At 34.8% G+C, this 19,014-nt stretch overlaps 1 protein-coding gene across 2 annotated transcripts in view; it reads right to left on the bottom strand.

The window, feature by feature from the left end:
- Positions 1–126: 126 nt before the first annotated feature.
- The window catches only part of LOC121369204 (gelsolin-like protein 2), a 37,402-nt gene continuing 18,514 nt past the window's right edge, over positions 127–19,014 (bottom strand). Inside the window, exons 7-15 of one of the 2 annotated variants that reach the window (XM_041494126.1) lie at positions 15,946–16,073; positions 15,342–15,450; positions 13,063–13,173; positions 11,598–11,684; positions 10,122–10,136; positions 3,662–3,750; positions 2,746–2,824; positions 1,760–1,855; positions 127–1,200 (exon numbers count right to left, since the gene is read on the bottom strand). In XM_041494126.1, coding sequence (XP_041350060.1) covers positions 1,105–1,200; positions 1,760–1,855; positions 2,746–2,824; positions 3,662–3,750; positions 10,122–10,136; positions 11,598–11,684; positions 13,063–13,173; positions 15,342–15,450; positions 15,946–16,073 — 810 coding nt within the window. In that variant the 3' untranslated portion in view covers positions 127–1,104. The remainder of the gene's footprint in view (positions 1,201–1,759; positions 1,856–2,745; positions 2,825–3,661; positions 3,751–10,121; positions 10,137–11,597; positions 11,685–13,062; positions 13,174–15,341; positions 15,451–15,945; positions 16,074–19,014) is intronic. The other variant, XM_041494127.1, reaches the window with a different exon arrangement.

Below are 19,014 nucleotides of genomic sequence, written 5' to 3'. Positions count from 1 at the left end.
TAAAATAATCCCCAAAACTAATATTTTTTGGTGAAATTTTTTTACCCTCTTATAAGTCGACCCCCCAAGTTATAAAATAATTTTTGGGTGAAAAAAATTCGACTTATAGGCGAAGATATACGGTAAGTAAAAAGTCTGATTTTAATAGGTGTTCAGTTTAGAGAGGTTGTGTTGTATACCGTTATTTTAAAAAGGGATTGTAAAAGATGTTCGGTTTGTAACAAATTCCAGTTTATAGAGGGTCCGATTTTGAGGGGTTTCACTGCAGTACTACACGTTCTGTTAATACAGTTTAAAGCACAATTCAGCACTATTCAATTTGACTGAAAGTTAATTGACATGCAACACTAGTTAACGTTATGATAGCTATGAAAGCAAAATGTATACATGTATATATATATGATAAAAAAAACACCAAAACATGAAGAGTTCATTTCCCTAACTGTAATACATGTATATCCATTTATGTCATTTTGAGAAAACATGATTGTTCTGCAACATACATGGACATGTTTGATGTACAATTTTTCACATGAACCATCATTTAAGGTCCTGTTTAATGGGCATAGATCGCGTTTTGACAGAATCTTTATTGCTATATTGTTGAGTTGTACCAACATCAGTCCTAAGTTCAGCCAGCAAGCGTTTGGCTAACGTTCACAAGCTATTTGACTGGTTTCTGACGTAGCCCAGCACACCTTCACTGCTAACTCCAAAATCTAGAAATTGGCATATATCACAGTTTGGCATTGAACTCTTTGCAACATCACAGCTATGATGATCTTGTTTTTTGGGGGGGTTTTCAAACACAATAGTGAATCAGTATTATAGAAAACAGTCTCTAGTTCTTGTTCAAAGTGAAGAAGTTTAAGCTGCCAGGGCAGAAATACATTAGGGCCTATATATTTTTTGTTAAGGTTGTTATCAAACACAATGGTATATCAGTATTACAGAAAACAGTCTCTAGTTCTTGTTCACAGTGAAGAAGTTTAGGCGACCAGGGCAGAAATACATTATATATTTTTTGTTACGGTTATTATCAAACACAATGGTGTATTAGTATTACAAAAAACAGTTTCTGGTTCTTGTTCACAGTGAAGAAGTTTAGGCAGCCAGGGCAGAAATAAATTCCCGTGACGGTCTGTCTTCCTTCAAACAACTGACTGGAACGAGGGGATGATCGGACTTCATCAGGTATTTCTGAATTGAAAATTAATCATAATATAAAACTCTTATTTACATAACAAAACAGCATAGTCAGGTGCGGATCCAGGAGATATGGACCCCCTCTGCTCACCAACAAAAATTCTAATTATTTTAAAGTACATTCACATCTAATATACAACTTTATATATATATTTTTTTTAAGTAATGTTTTTGATCAGATTGATGTAAATTTAATGAGCTTCCATTTTGTTTATGTCTCTGATGAAATAATTTTACATGATTTTAAACAATGTTGCTTCATAAATCCATGAATATCAATACATTTTTTTATAGATTTTGGTCTTCTGATGTCAGCAATATAAATGTATTGATGAAATGTTGGTAAAATTGTTGTGATTTATAGAGTGAACGTTTTTACCTAATATTTTTTATATGGAATTAGAGTCAGCAATCCTAAACAAAACATTTATTTTGACTTTTATTGATGTTTTATATGGAGATTTGTGAATAATTAGAAATAGAAATCATTTCAAACTATAAATTAACATTAATAAAAAAAGGAAACAAGGCGACAAGGAAACAAGAGACATACGTGAGCATAGGCCATTGCGTTCTTCTTTTCTGTGGAGCTCGTCTGTTTGCCGATCCAGACAAACAACTCTTGTTTTGTGTCATATATGAAGACATCCTGGTGAAGAAGCATGATTTAAATATATTAATTAAAAAACAAATTCTGTGTTGCTTACTTACCATTTTCACACACAGTCGTGCACATATGCATACACAGACAGACCATGGGCGTACATAGGATTTTGAAAAGGGGGGTTCCAAAATAGATTGCAGAGATATTGGGCATATATTTCTATGGTGAGTTTTGAAAAGGGGGGTTCCATAATAGATTGCAGAGATATTGGGCATATATTTCTATGTTGAGTAAATATAATAATGTCAGATATCAATGTCAGATATATTAAATTATAAAAAAGCAATTTCAGGGGGGGGGGGGTTCAGTCGAACCCATCGAACCCCCCCCCTATGTACGCCCATGCAGACACACATATACACACATGACTGTGCATGCATTCATACTCCATACATTTTACATTTGTGAAATACATGTCATTATTAAAACTATTTTATAAAAATAAAAAATGTTTGACAGGTCTGTAGCGGGGGGGGGGGGGGATGGCCAGGGGTCCCCCCCAATAATTTTGGCTGTTTTGGTGGTTTTTTTAATAACCTTTACATGTTGACTGAATGTCAAAGTAAAAGTTGTAGTGAGACTAGTGGATCAAGATAACGGCAAGAGTTACAGTAATGGGCAAATAACCTTTGAATCATGCCTCTACTCCCCCCAAATAACCTTTGAATCATGCCTCTACACCCCCCAAATAACCTTTGAATCATGCCTCTACACCCCCCAAATAACTTGTGCCTTCGGAGCTCCTTCATTTGGCCCCCCCCCCCCCCACCCCAAATAATGTCCACCATGCTACGGGCCTGTTTGATGATAAATATTTCATATGCATTGTTATTATTTTCTAAATTTGTTCTACAAATTAACAATAGTATTCTTACCTTGCTGTCAAAGTCGCCTTTTGTAACTGAGCCTTCCTTCTCCAAAAAAAACTGCAATTTGCCACTTTCATCAGACAATCTATAGAATTATATACCGAAATAAATGTTTAACTACATGCAAGACCAGTGTGTAAATGTATAAATAAACCAGTATGTAAATGTATATTTATTTATTAATCTATTTATTTATTTATGTATTTATTTATGTATTTATGTATTTATGTATTTATTTATTTATGTATTTATTTATTTACTAAGACCACTGACTAACTCACTGCTTAAACCACTACAGCAAGCCCATATTTTCAAGGATGGTCTTACAAAATATTTATCTGTGAGAACAATTAAAGTCACATACCCTAATTTTAACCTGTGAAAATGGACACAACATTTGATTAATCTACAAATGAGTAATACCGTACCTTTGGATAAGGTTAAAATAGAGTGAAACAAGAGTCTATGATACTGAAAGGGAAAATAGCCTTAAAAATAGACTTAGAACTTGTCTACATAACCATTACTTCTCAGAGGAACATGGATATGTTGTTTGTTGTTTTGGGTTTGTTTTTTTAAATGCATTTTTGGTGGTATTAAAAACACTAAGATGACCAGAAACACTTTGGATTTATGGAAATAGATAATCTGGACAGTAAAATCTAGCAATGCCTGATTTCAATTATCAAACAAAAAAATTAATAGTGAAAAATAATTTGTGATGTTTTAAAATATGAAAAATATATTTTGTGGTATTAGAAACACCAGGATAACTACAAACTCTTCAAATATATGAAAATGGATAATGTAAACAATAAAATCTATGTAACGTCTAATTTCAATTATCAAAAACCGTTCTAATAGTGAAAAAGTGAAAGGGTGTGTCCCTTTAAGAAAACCCAGTGATTTATGATTGGCTCACCTGAAAAGCTGTTTTGACAAATCAGCCGCTTCGTACTGCTTGTCCGTGTCTTCACGGTCCTCCTCTGTGAGGAACTTACAGAATTCGGCCTGCAACAAAACACAAAACACTTTGTCAGTCAGAGGACAATGCACTCAATATAGCAGCTTTAAAATCCACCTTGTACACTCTTCCTTATCTACAGTGAGCATAATACCTCATTAACTTACAGTGAAAGCCTTGTAAACCGGACACCTTTGGGACCGGACACTGTTTTGGAATGGGCAGTAATCCAATGGGACTATCAACAAAATGAGTGAACGAATGAACGAATGAACGAATGAATGAATGAATGAATGAATGTTTAATAACACCCCAGCATGAAAAGGACTATCAATAAGGGATATCCTACACGAATATTGGGGGATATCTTACATTGATATTGGATACACACAAGAAAGCTGTGGTAGAACCTACATGAATACTGAGGAATATCATAAAAGAATACTGGATATACTAGGTTACTGATTTAGATTAGGGATATCCTACAAGCTATATGGAATATTATAAAAGAATACTGAAGGACACCATACAGGAATATTGAGGGATATCCTACAAGGATACTTCAAATGTTATACAAGGATAATGAAGGACACCATACAGGAATATGGAGGGATATCCTACAAGGATACTTCAAATGTTATACAAGGATACTGAAGGACACCATACAGGAATATTGAGGGATATCCTACAAGGATACTTCAAATGATATACAAGGATACTGAGGGATACTCTAAAGGAATACTGAGAGATATCCTACAGGGATACCAAGGATGTTATGCTAGAATACTAAGACCTCGCCATGAAAACAATTGAGGTGAGTGATTAATTGCTACCCTAACTTACATAATGGGGAGCTACATGTATGTAAAATATTACCGTATTTATACCATATAAATTCTGGGGAGCTAGTCTCAGGGTAGCAGTGGGGAGCAAGAGTGATAGCAATCCTTTAGCAGTGAGGTCTGGATACTGGGGAATACTGTACAGGAAGATTGAGAGATAGCAATCCTTTAGCAGTGAGGTCTGGATACTGGGGAATACTGTACAGGAAGATTGAGAGATAGCAATCCTTTAGCAGTGAGGTCTGGATACTGGGGAATACTGTACAGGAAGATTGAGAGATAGCAATCCTTTAGCAGTGAGGTCTGGATACTGGGGAATACTGTACAGGAAGATTGAGAGATAGCAATCCTTTAGCAGTGAGGTCTGGATACTAAGGGAATACTGTACAGGAAGATTGAGAGATAGCAATCCTTTAGCAGTGAGGTCTGGATACTGGGGAATACTGTACAGGAAGATTGAGTGATAGCAATCCTTTAGCAGTGAGGTCTGGATACTGGGGAATACTGTACAGGAAGATAGAGTGATAGCAATCCTTTAGCAGTGAGGTCTGGATACTGGGGAATACTGTACAGGAAGATTGAGAGATAGCAATCCTTTAGCAGTGAGGTCTGGATACTGGGAAATACTGTACAGGAAGATTGAGAGATAGATCCTTTAGCAGTGAGGCAATCCTTTAGCATCCTTTAGCAGTGAGGTCTGGATACTGGGGAATACTGTACAGGAAGATTGAGAGATAGCAATCCTTTAGCAGTGAGGTCTGGATACTGGGAAATACTGTACAGGAAGATTGAGAGATAGCAATCCTTTAGCAGTGAGGTCTGGATACTGGGAAATACTGTACAGGAAGATTGAGAGATAGCAATCCTTTAGCAGTGAGGTCTGGATACTGGGGAATACTGTACAGGAAGATTGAGAGATAGCAATCCTTTAGCAGTGAGGTCTGGATACTGGGGAATACTGTACAGGAAGATTGAGAGATAGCAATCCTTTAGCAGTGAGGTCTGGATACTGGGGAATACTGTACAGGAAGATTGAGAGATAGCAATCCTTTAGCAGTGAGGTCTGGATACTGGGGAATACTGCATCCTTTGAGGATTGAGAGATAGCAATCCTTTAGCAGTGAGGTCTGGATACTGGGGAATACTGTACAGGAAGATTGAGAGATAGCAATCAGGAAGATTGAGAGATAGCAATCCTTTAGCAGTGAGGTCTGGATACTGGGAAATACTGTACAGGAAGATTGAGAGATAGCAATCCTTTAGCAGTGAGGTCTGGATACTGGGAAATACTGTACAGGAAGATTGAGAGATAGCAATCCTTTAGCAGTGAGGTCTGGATACTGGGAAATACTGTACAGGAAGATTGAGAGATAGCAATCCTTTAGCAGTGAGGTCTGGATACTGGGAAATACTGTACAGGAAGATTGAGAGATAGCAATCCTTTAGCAGTGAGGTCTGGATACTGGGGAATACTGTACAGGAAGATTGAGAGATAGCCTACAGGAAAACTGGGTGATATCCTATAATACAGATTTAGAGGGTTATCCTGCAAAAATGCAAAATACAGGAATATTGGGGGGAAACTTTACAAGAATACTGAGGCATATCCAACATAGATTTATGATAAGCAAAACAATTGTCAAACATGTAAACGATAACAGTGACAAAAGTGAGAGCTTTCCAGCTGTTTTTCATGATATTCTGAACGTATTAATTCATTCAGTCTAGTATGTATGGAATTGATCTTAAAATCTTGTAGCTAAAGACTAGAGTGTATTTCCCATGAAATAAAAATGTTATGTACTACATAAATGACTGGAAAATGACCAGAACCAACTAAAATTTACTAGCCTGGCAGAATTTCTACTAGTTCACCAGCCTATAGAAAAAATACATCATTGTTCAACAATATTGTAATATTCACTTCAAACAAGCCATTTCTTGGAAGTATATACCGTGACACCTTTTGTTACAAAGTTTCACACTATAAGCGATCATCAGGCTCCCCAAGAGGTAGAGCACTATACCAGCCACACCAGGATGAATACTGTATTGTGTATATATATATATATATATATATATATATATATATATATATATATATATATATATATATATATATTTATATATATGAAAATGAACTGTGAGAAAAGATGTAAAAACTTGAATCTATATTAATTCTGACTCTTAATCTTAAGGTTAAAGTTAAAGTTATTTTATTTAACAACACCACTAGAGCACATTGATTTATTAATCATCAGCTACTGAATGTCAAACATTTGGTAATTTTGACATATAGTCTTAGAGAAGAAACCATTTTCACATTAATAGCAAAGCAATATTTTATATGTACAGACATGATAGCACATACCACTGTCTTTGATATACCACTTGTGGTGCACTGGCTGGAACTAGAAATAGCCCAATGGACCTACCGATGGGTATCAATCCCAAACCAACCGTACATCAAGCGAGTGCTCTATCACTGGGCCACATCCCACCCCCTACATGTACCGGTACAAATACAAAACCAACCTGCACGTCACTTTTCAGATCACTACCACTACCATGATGAGTAAAATACAAAACCAACCTGCACGTCACTTTTCAGATCAGTACCACTACCATGATGAGTGAAATATTAAGAAATAGTTTTAAAATCATTAACTATATTCTCCTCTATCAGGATATTAACAAGGGCAGATCTAAGATTTCAGATGGGGAGGACAAGAATTCTAAAAAGGAGCCTACCTAACATCAGTCGATGACTAACCCTAGTAATTAACACTTAAAGTTTCTTTTGTTTAATGACTCCACTAGAGCACATTGATTAATTAATCATCGGCTATTGGATGTGAAACATTTGATAATTCTGACACGTAGTCATCAGAGGAAACCTGCTACAATTTTTCTAATGCTGCAAGGGATCTTTTATATGCACTTTCCCACAGACAGGAAAGCACATACCACAGCCTTTGTCCAGTTGTGCCCAGTGGTAAAGTGCTCGCTTGATACACGGTCAATTTGGGATCGATCCCTATCGGTGGGCTCATTAGGCTATTTCTCACTCCAGCCAGTGCACCACGACTGGTACATCAAAGACCATGGTATGTGCTATCCTGTCTATGGAATGGTGCATATAAATTTAAGATCCCTTGCTGCCAATTGAAAAGAGTAGCCCATTAAGTGGCGACAGCAGGTTTCCTCCCTCAATATCTGTGTGGTCCTTAACCATATGTCCAACGTCATATAACCGTAAATAAAATGCATTGAGTGTGTCATTAAATAAAACATTTCCTTCTTCTTCTTCTTGTCCAGTTGTGGTGCGGTAAATTAAAGCTTGCCAGTGTTAACATGAGAGAGGAAAACTTTAAAATGTCAGAGGGTGGGATTTTTCTCAGTTGGTAGAACACTCACCAATATATCACAATTATCAAATGTTTGACATACAACAGCTGATGATTAATAAATTAATGTGCTCTTGTGGTGTTGTAAATCAAATAAAGTAAAGTTTAACTTTACCAAATGTCAGTGTGTTACTGTGCAGTAATGTTGTTATAAAGTGCTCCTACTTGCAGTAGTGAGTGGGGATTTCCCTGTTAACTCAGTACAGCACTGATCTCTCATACTGAGTCTGTCGTTCATATCCTTTCTTGAGGGAGGATATGACTGCCAAGATATGCCCCCTGACTAAGACTAAAGAGGTTTATTAAAAAATGTTCACATTCTATAACAAATTTGAAATATTATTTCAAAATCAGCTTTTTCAGGTTTAGTGCAAAAGAAAATGCATCAGATCATACTAGAGATATTTGAAAGAAGATCAAAGATGGAGGAAGTAGGTCAATGAGTAGATATAATGTGATCATCAGGAGTTATCAGGCTTTAACTCGGGCAACTGGTTCAGGCAAATGTGTAGAAAGTACCTAAAATGTTGAGGCTAAAAGGGAGCAGGGGAGTGAATATTTACTAGTATGTACCGGTATGTATAACTAAAATGTAGTGAAATATTGCGTATAACATGCCAAAAACATTACAAGTGGTATATACTCTGTTGCATTTGGTCATTTTCTGTACACTGGCTGAAAATGGTTAATTAAAATGCACATCATTGATAGGTTGAAAGCTTTTTCATGTGTTTGTGATAACAGATTAATTACATGTTGTCATAGAATATAATCTTAGTTTAGTATGCGTAGGTAGGTTACAATGTATATGTTTTTGTTAATTGGTCAGGTCAGGTCATAGGGTTTTACGTGCACATTCAGAACAAGCTGTTGTAGTGCACACCTGTCGTGGGCACAAGAGCCGGCCTTGTTAATTGGTAGTATTACACGTATATATAGTCTACCAGTTAAGCGTGTTATGTCCAACAGTCCATGACAAATTAGGGCAGGCTATTAGGAGGCTAGTTTAGTTGGGCTCTACACATCGGCTCCAGGGGTAGGGATCAAGTTTCCATACATGTGCACAGGAGTCTGTAGTCTTCCCACTCTACATCATTCCTTTGTCTTAGTATTCTAGGTCACATTGTTTCCCACCCACCCAGCCCTTACAATTTAATTACATTTAAAATTTTATTTTATCTTGCATAATACATACACATATATATATATATATATATATATATATATATATATATACGTATATACTTTATTACTGGAGGGTTATAAGCTAGATAGAACTGCATTTAACATGGTTTTCGCATACATCTGCAGATGACCTGCACTCAAAGTAATCATTGTGCTTATACAAACTTGCTTGTTACATTTTAATTAATACATGTTACACTTGTTAACATCAGCAGTTAGTTTGCTTTATTGTCTTGAGCTTTTTAATTAAACAGTCATTGGTTATTCTGTATCTCATGTATTCTGCAGTAATGTTTAGCCTAGCACTTTAACATGTTATATGGCCAAATAAATATATAATGTTCAATTTTGTTTTGTTGTGTATTTTAATTGTATTATTTATATAGAAGTTTTGTTTACAATTTATCATATTGATGTATGTGACTGAATTTCACATGGTATATACACTCATCACTCATGTACTTCTCTCTCTCTCCCTCCTTCCCTCCCTCCCTTCCTCTCTCTCTTTGTCTCTCTCTCTCTTTCTGTCTCTGTCTCTCTCTATGTCTGTCTGTCTGTCTGTCTGTCTGTCTCTCTCTCTCTCTCTCTCTCTCTCTCTCTCTCTCTCTCTCTCTCTCTCTCTCTCTCTCTCTCTCTCTCTCTCTCCCATCCCCTCCTTCCTTCTCCTCCCCTCCCCTCCTTCTGAACCATAAAAACTCAAAATCAAAGCTTCCAACTTCAAACAGGCCTACATCCACAATAATTCCTTCTAATACTGGCAAGCATAACAATACATTAAAGAACCAATCCTGACAAAACCGATTCTTCTTAAAATGCAAAATATTCATTGGAACTTTGCTGCTTGCATCTGAACTTGCATGCATGTACTCAGTTTAAAAAGGATCCAATGCAAATCAAAACAAACAAGCAAGAGAGATGGAAATTCAAATAAAAATATAAAACAGCAACCAAACTAGAATTTAAGACATAATTAAAATTATTTACCTTCATCCGTCTTGTCTGTGGGTAGAATTATTTTAATTATGTATACTTTTATAAAGAATATGATAATGTAAATTTTTTTAAAATATTTTAAGTTGGCCTACATTTCTTTCAAACAAAAATCAATAAATCTTGATGTTTTTCTTAATATTATTTGTACCTATTTCAAAATCAGTTACTGATCTCAATGGGTTTTTTCATTTACAACTCTAATCAGGATTTTATTCTGCAGGGGCACCCGCATTTGAGGGGGGCTAACCACCCTGTCTATGAGTTGTAATATACCATGGCCCCAATACTCCCTCCCACTTAGGCTATGCCAAAGCCTTTAATCCTAATATATATATCCCCCTCTTTAATTCAAATTTTCACCTGTTCAGGCTTCATCAGGGAAATTTTTAAACTAAGTTAAAAGAAGTCAAACTATCCTGCATGAAAACATGAATTGAATGAATTTTTCTCTATATAAAATATATTATCTCAAGCCCCCTTGCTACTTTAGAGGAGAGGTGCCAGCAACACAGAAGGATTTTCTATTCGTATACATATATATATATATATATATATATATATATATATATATATATATATATATATATATATATATATATATATATATCCCAAATTGAGGAATGTTAACATTTCATCAGTTTTGTTATAATTTCAACCCAGCTATCTTCACCAGGGAATTGTAATTCTTTTAACAGTCTAGATACTATATATATCTTCACTTAGGAATAGATATTTAATAATATTAAATTAAATTTTAACTTTTTATTCCCATCTTACATTGTCATAATTTTAATTCTGCATGTATATTCCTGAATAGGATTCTGAATATGTAATTATGTTATCAGCGATAAAAAATATATAGAAACAAATAAGTCACACACAAAAAAGAATATACAACATTGAATAATATGTTTTACTTACACACAGGTACAGTCAAACCTGATTAATAATCAATGTTCACCTTATATAAGAACCACCTGTCTAGAAAGGACATTTCATGTGTATTAGTTCTGAACAAAGTGGTATGGATTTTTTTACTTCTGTATAAAGACCACATGCACAAAAAGGTTGTGGTTACCATTACACACCACAGAGTATTTAGGTGGTCTTTTTAGACAGGTTTGACAGTACAAAATACTACAACAACAAATACAGTGGACTGTCTAAACCAGCAGCTGTTTAATTCAGATTTCTGTGTAAACCAGCAAGATCTTCAGTCCCATTCAGTGCCAACAGCTTGGGAAGGAAGGAAGGAAAGATGGAAGGAAGGAAGGAAGGAAGGAAGGAAGGAAGGAATGTTTTAAACACATTTAAATTACATTTATGTTGCATTGGAAAGCTTGGGTGACATCTGTGTAATCCAGCACTTTGTGTATACCAGCATATTTCATCAATCCCACTTACAGTAACTCTGGTTTAGACTGAATCCATTGTAGTATTAGTTTTGATTTCTTGTTTGTTACTTACATCCGAGTCTGTTCCATCTTCATCTACCACCTCAGTCTTGGCGCGACCATTTCTTTCATCAGCCAGACCACGCATATACTGAGAGGCCTGCATTAAAACAACAACAATGGAATTCATTGTGCCATTTTATAAATCTGATGTAATGGTAGATACATATTGCATAAATCTCCTAAAAATACATATAAATAAATATTTGTTTCACTGCAAGACATTATTTTATTACCCATATGGACAGTGAAATGCGGGTGAATATATTTTCTATCTTTCTCTAGGGAAAGATAGAAGCTATCATTCCCTGCTGACGTCATGATGTTAGTTTGGTGACGTCATCAGGTTCCTCGACTGTTCAGTTTATGTTGAAATCATTTAAGCAATTTGTTTTTGTTAACAATTAAACATGCTCTAAAGTAATTTCTTTGTAGTTCATTCACTTCCCACTAGAAACATCAGTTCATTACGAATGTGACCTCTCTTGCTTACATTTGATTTGTGTACTTAAAGACAGCTTTTGATGTCATTGCTTTTCTTTCGTGACGTCATCAGTTTCCTCAGACTTTCACGTCTTGTTTATTATATAGTTTGTGTCATGTAAGAAGTTTAAAGTTTAGGTTTCTAAACTATTTTCACTTTGGGTAATAAACACAATAACCCACTCGATACTCGGAATTACGGATTATCTGTCCCTCATGAAATTAATGTTGTCAGTCACTCGCTAAAGCTTGTGAGTGACAACATTAGTTTCACTCAGGACAGATAATCCGTAATTCCTCGTAACTCGTAAGTTATTGTCTATATATTTGGATGGGGTGGGTATTTTGTTTTGTTTTTGAAATACCATAACTATTAATAGAGAGGGGCCAGTGAGCTGTATAACGCATGCCAAATCCATTTGGGTTTTTTAAAAAGCAATAAAATATGTTTCAATCAAATATCAAGTTTAGAATTCCCATTATTACAACATGCAATCTCTTTGCAGATATAGTGATTATTTATTATTGATTCAAATCATTAGTACCACACTTTGTTTTCCTCATTGACAAAATATGTAGTAATAATGTTGAATGTATTGTTGTTTTCCTCATTGACAAAAGTGTGTAGTAAAACTTTAACCACACAGGTTTTAAACTCCACCTCTCAGTAAGCTAAATTCCTGTATCGAGTGAAATCAACTTTATGAACCTAGTATGAAACACCCAATAAATGAGAAATTGAATGAAAAAGTCTACTCTACAAGTCAGTAGTGAGAGAAATCTACCTTGAATCTCTCATCCTTGTTTGAACACCATATAAATAATAATGTTGAATGTACTCTACAAGTCAGTAATGACTGAATTCTACAAATCATCCTTAAGAAACCTACCCTGAATCTCTCATCCTTGTTTGAACACCATATAAATAATAATGTTGAATGTACTCTACAAGTCAGCAATGACCGAATTCTACAAATCATCCTTGAGAAACCTACCCTGAATCTCTCATCCTTGTTTGAACCACTTCCATTCCACTGGATTATCCTCAGACCAAGATCCAGGATAAACACGTCAGTTTTGTCTAGCCGGCTTTTGGCTCGTGGTACCTGCAAACACGACAAAGATGAAGAGATGTTCTGTCTAAAGACCATTCCAAGTTTATAAAAAAAATATTCAGAGCTTAATTCCCCAAGTTCTCACAATTTTGAGACCCCAGAAAGACTTGCAAGAATGAATCAGTTTGGCTTAAGACAGCCTAAGGGTTTTTGTGAATTACATCCCTGGTTTGTTATCCATGTTCATTTTAAGTTTACTTGTTTCAACAATGGAAGACATTTACCACAATTTCCCATATTTAAATGTATCCATTTTAAGTTTACTTGTTTCAACAATGGAAGACATTTACCACAATTTCCCATATTTAAATGTATCCATTTTCAGACCCATGGGCTTTTAATTTTGTTTAAGTCTATTTCCTTAAAGTTAAATATACTTGGAGTGGCCTCCCTGTTTAATCTCCATTATGTTTTACGCAGAATATGATAAAAGTGCAGATGTATTTGCCAAACTGTATACATGTAATTAGTTTTAGTTTCATGTGGAAAAGATTATATTTATGTTTATTCGCACTGAAAGTGTAATAATGATCAATGAATGGATGTTTAATGACACCATAGTACAAAAATGGAGATCAACTATTGGGTGTCAAACAACGTTAAAAGTGAAATAAATATAATTCCAAACAAGTAATTTTTGTCTTATTCCTCTTTTTCGTAATCAAAATCTCACTTCATTTTTAAACTCAGAGTCTAAATGCAAATTTTTTTTGGCAAAGTTAAAAAACTAAAGTTGTAAAGATTTTTCAATTGTTAAAAATAAACCAATATGTAAATCTGGCCTGGTGCTTTTAAAGCTTTTAGAGTCTGAACTCGAGACATTAATACAGTCTGAGACAGTAATGTCATGACAACGCCATACAAACTGTATGTGGTCGACGTCATTAAAGCTTTTAGAGTCTGACTTGAGACTTTAATACAGTCTGAGACAGTAATGTCATGACAACGCCATACAAACTGTATGTGGTCGACGTCATTAAAGCTTTTAGAGTCTGACTCGAGACTTTAATACAGTCTGAGACAGTAATGTCATGACAATGTTTCATACAAACTGTATGTGGTCGACGTCATTAAAGCTTTTAGAGTCTGACTCGAGACTTTAATACAGTCTGAGACAGTAATGTCATGACAACGCCATACAAACTGTGTGTGGTCGACGTCATTAAAGCTTTTAGAGTCTGACTCGAGACTTTAATACAAAGAGACACTAATGTCATGACAACGCCATACAAACTGTATGTGGTCGACGTCATTAAAGCTTTTAGAGTCTGACTCGAGACTCTAATACAGTCTGAGACACTAATGTCATGACAACGCCATACAAACTGTATGTGGTCGACGTCATTAAAGCTTTTAGAGTCAGACTCGAGACTCTAATACAGTCTGAGACAGTAATGTCATGACAACGCCATACAAACTGTATGTGGTCGACGTCATTAAAGCTTTTAGAGTCTGACTCGAGACTCTAATACAGTCTGAGACAGTAATGTCATGACAACGCCATACAAACTGTATGTGGTCGACGTCATTAAAGCTTTTAGAGTCTGATTCGAGACTTTAATACAGTCTGAGACAGTAATGTCATGAAAACGCCATACAAACTGTATGTGGTCGACGTCTTTAAAGCTTTTAGAGTCTAGACTCGAGACTTTAATACAGTCTGAGACAGTAATGTCATGACAACGCCATACAAACTGTGTGTGGTCGACGTCATTAAAGCTTTTGACTCGAGACTTTAATACAGTCTGAGACAGTAATGTAATGACAACGCCATACAAACTGTATGTGGTCGACGTCATTAAAGCTTTTAGAGTCTGACTCGAGACTTTAATACAGTCTGAGACAGTAATGTCATGACAACGCCATACAAACTGTATGTGGTCGACGTCATTAAAGCTTTTAGAGTCTGACTCGAGACTTTAATACAGTCTGAGACACTAATGTCATGACAACGCCATACAAACTGTATGTGGTCGACGTCATTAAAGCTTTTAGAGTCTGACTCGAGACTTTAATACAGTCTGAGACAGTAATGTCATGACAACGCCATACAAACTGTATGTGGTTGACGTCATTAAAGATTGAGTGTGGACTCTAAAAGTTGTATAAGCACGGGCCTCATTACTTCTGTAGCTAGTATATCACTAATAATATCTCACCTCTTTGACATCCACGTGTTTCCTGTCGCCATGGAAATGAAAGAGTCTTGGTTTGTACTCCTCTGGTTTTACATGTCGGAATCCGCTATCTGCTCCTCCTTCCAAAATTCTAGATACAGATTTCAAAATCTATAACAGTTCAGTATAAGGGTGCATATATAGGACGGTACCAGCTCAGACTTAATTTTAACCTGGCACCTACTTTTGGTGGCAAAATCCACAATGCTAATATTGTTCATTGTTCATGTGACCAGGTGTTACTTACTAAGTATCTATAATAATTAATTTAAAGATTAATTACCATATATTAAAAGAAAAACATTTTCTATTTAATTAGCCAGTTCAACTCCATGATACACCCAACCACTGGCCATGCCAGAGATTGGGTGCAGGAGAGACGTGCCTGACCCTTAACAGGATAGAGGCACACTGAAAGAGTTCAAGAAGCAGTGATACATTACACTTTATTTGAGAACTCCACCATAAACCTAAATCCTTCCCCAAAAGCAAAAGAGTAAAAACCTATATCAATTATATATATCTTCAGTTCTTTGTTGGTTTTTTCCCACAAATATTCAGACAATAAATGTTTAGTTTGTCTTACGTGATTGTAGGAAAGTAACTCTTGAAAAGAGCTGATTCGTGACCTTGAACTTCACGGTGTTGAACGGGGACATCGTCAAGCAATGTATCTAGTTCCACCGTCTTATATGCTGCTGTTCCATATTCATCCTGCAGTTGACAAATACATGTAGTTTAAATAAAATAATAAAAACATAAAACTGCAGCACATTCAGAAGCATTTTTATGCATTTAAAAAAGAAGAATATTTACAGATATTACAAAGACAAGAAAGAAAGAAAGAAAGAAAGAAAAAATGAATGAATAAATTAATGAATAAATTAATGAATGAATGAATAAAGGAAAGAAAACAAGAAAAGAAATAATGAATAAAGAAAAAGAAAGGAAGACTGAAAGAAAAAAAGAAAGAAAAAGGTTTATTTAAGGAAGTATTCAACACATTTTATATTATGGTTATATAGGACCTAATTCACCAAACTCTCACAACTTTGCGATATCGCAGTGCAATGCTAAAAAACTTGCAAAGATGATGCTTTGTTGTCTAGCAGAGCCTAAGAGAGCTTTGTGAATTAGACCCATGGTCTCATACATATGGTAAAGCACTACACAGATAATGAGAGAGGAAACCTGCTGTCACCTCACAATGGAGTACACAATGGAGTACTCTTTTCAGTTAGCATCAAGGCATCTTTTATCTACACCATCCCACAGACAGGATAGTACATACCACCAGACATGTATACAGGAATTGTAACAGCTAGGGGTCTAGACTTTGGCAAGGAAAGTTTATGGGGGGGGGGGGGGGTCGAGACATACTCCTCTAAAAAATGTACTAACAAAAAGAGAAGCAAATTTGCTCAAGGAAAAGGTTTTTGACTTACTGTGGCCTTTAATACACCAGACATGAAACACTGACTGAAGCAAGAAATAGTACAATGGGCCCAACAACAAGGATATTGATCCTAGATTGATTTCACCTCAGCAGTGTGTTTTATCACTGGTTTAGGTCCCACCCCTTTAAAGATAAATATCACCCATATATAATATATACTATTGATAAATGTGCCTTAAATATCAGTGTTAGCAGAAAACTGGAAGTTCCAAATTAGTCTTATTTTATGTTTCATGACAGCTTTCATTTTGTGGAATACACACACTTGCTAGTACTATTATTTAGCAGTATGTCCAAACAACAAAATATATTTATGGTTAAAAAATAATGGCACAAAAATACTCATTCAAAATACATAGTCATTAAATTTGTTTGAACAGTATTCAAATAAGCTGGTACTTTACACTATTTACATAGTAAATTGTGAGGTTATATGGTTATATATTGATTTATTGCCATAAAACATAACTGTATTTGAAAGATATATGACAGCTGAATAAAATATATTTGAAAAACAAAATCAATATGCATAAAACACATTGTTACAGCTGCAGATCCAGAGGGGGGAGGATGCTGGAGGTGCATACCCATCCCCCTGAACTTCAATGTACAATGGAAACTCTATAAAATGCAATTTGGAATACTCTCCCTAGAAAAAATCCTATAGTTGTTGTTTTTTGTATATATATAACATCTTTAAATGTAGAACTTCTGTTGGGGCAGGTTTTAATGAAGCTGAACAATAAAATCTGTTAGCTTAAACCCTGGTTAAAGAGGTTTGGTCCTCTAACACACTGTAGTATATTTCTGTTTAAAACTTTGTTCCATGCTCAAAAGAATAGGGTTTTTTTTCATATCTAGCCATCTAGTGTATAATCATATGTATATTAATTTGGCACATAAGACATCTTCTTGACTACTGAGCAACCAAGAAGGCATACATTGGGTGCATAGTTATGAATATCCTAACATGTGAATATTCTAAACAGAAAGGTTTAAGTTTCATGCAACCATTAACAGTAACTTTGAATCCCATACACAGATATGAATGTTCTAAGTTAATATTCTAAGAGATGAATATTCTAAGAAATGAATATTCAAAGAGATAATATTCGAAGATGAATATTTTAAGAGATTAATATTTTAAGAGATAATATTCGAAGATGAATATTCTAAGAGATAAATATTTGAAGATGAATATTTTAAGGGATGCATATTCTAAGAGATTAATATTTTTAGATGAATATATATATAAATTCTAAGATGAATACTGTATTCTGAAAGATGAATATTCTAAGGGATGAATATTCTAAGATGAATATTTTAAGATGAATATTCTAAGATGAATATATATGTAAATTCTAAGATGAATACTGTATTCTGAAAGATGAATATTCTAAGGGATGAATATTCTAAGATGAATATTTTAAGATGAATATTCTAAGATGAATATATATATAAATTCTAAGATGAATACTGTATTCTGAAAGATGAATATTCTAAGGGATGAATATTCTAAGATGTATAAGTAGGCCACAGTAAGTATCAACCAGAAACAAGTTGAATCACATACACAGAGATGAATGTTTTAAGATGAACATAAAGATGAATACACTAAGAGATGAATACTCTATCTATTATGTATATTCTAAACAAAAGAATGGTACATTTTAACCAAAAATACTATACAAAGTTTTATCATACAAAGTTATTTTACAATGCTATGTTCCTTAAAGAAGGGTGAATGAACAGTTTTAAAATGGAAATATAACAACATCCATTCATAATACTCTTCTATATTATCGAACATTACTGGATGACACTGTAACAGCTGCTGAAGATTAGGCTAAATACCAACCAAGCTGTATGCCTGTATCAATAGATCCGTATTTGCTTATCACTGAAGATTGTCAGTTCAGTCCTTACTAATAAATATAAATATTCTGTATACATGTATTTGACAACAGCTTGGAAGAAATGTGTCCAAACCAGCCTTCTAATATACCAGCACATTTTATCAGTTGCCCTAGTAGAATCCAGTTTAGACAGAATCTACTGTACATGAATATACACTCCTCACCCACCCACCACCCCCACCTAAAATAATAAGCAACTTAAGATTATTTTCATAAATAATCTTTCCAGTTGTATGTCAAATTATTTTAACAATATCAGTAATATGTCATACATACATGTTGT

Source organism: Gigantopelta aegis, chromosome 3 (genome assembly GCF_016097555.1).
Source record: "Gigantopelta aegis isolate Gae_Host chromosome 3, Gae_host_genome, whole genome shotgun sequence".
Lineage (NCBI taxonomy): Eukaryota > Metazoa > Mollusca > Gastropoda > Neomphalida > Peltospiridae > Gigantopelta > Gigantopelta aegis.
Note: the sequence above shows the minus strand (reverse complement) of the source record. Positions and strands in the feature narration are given on the sequence as shown.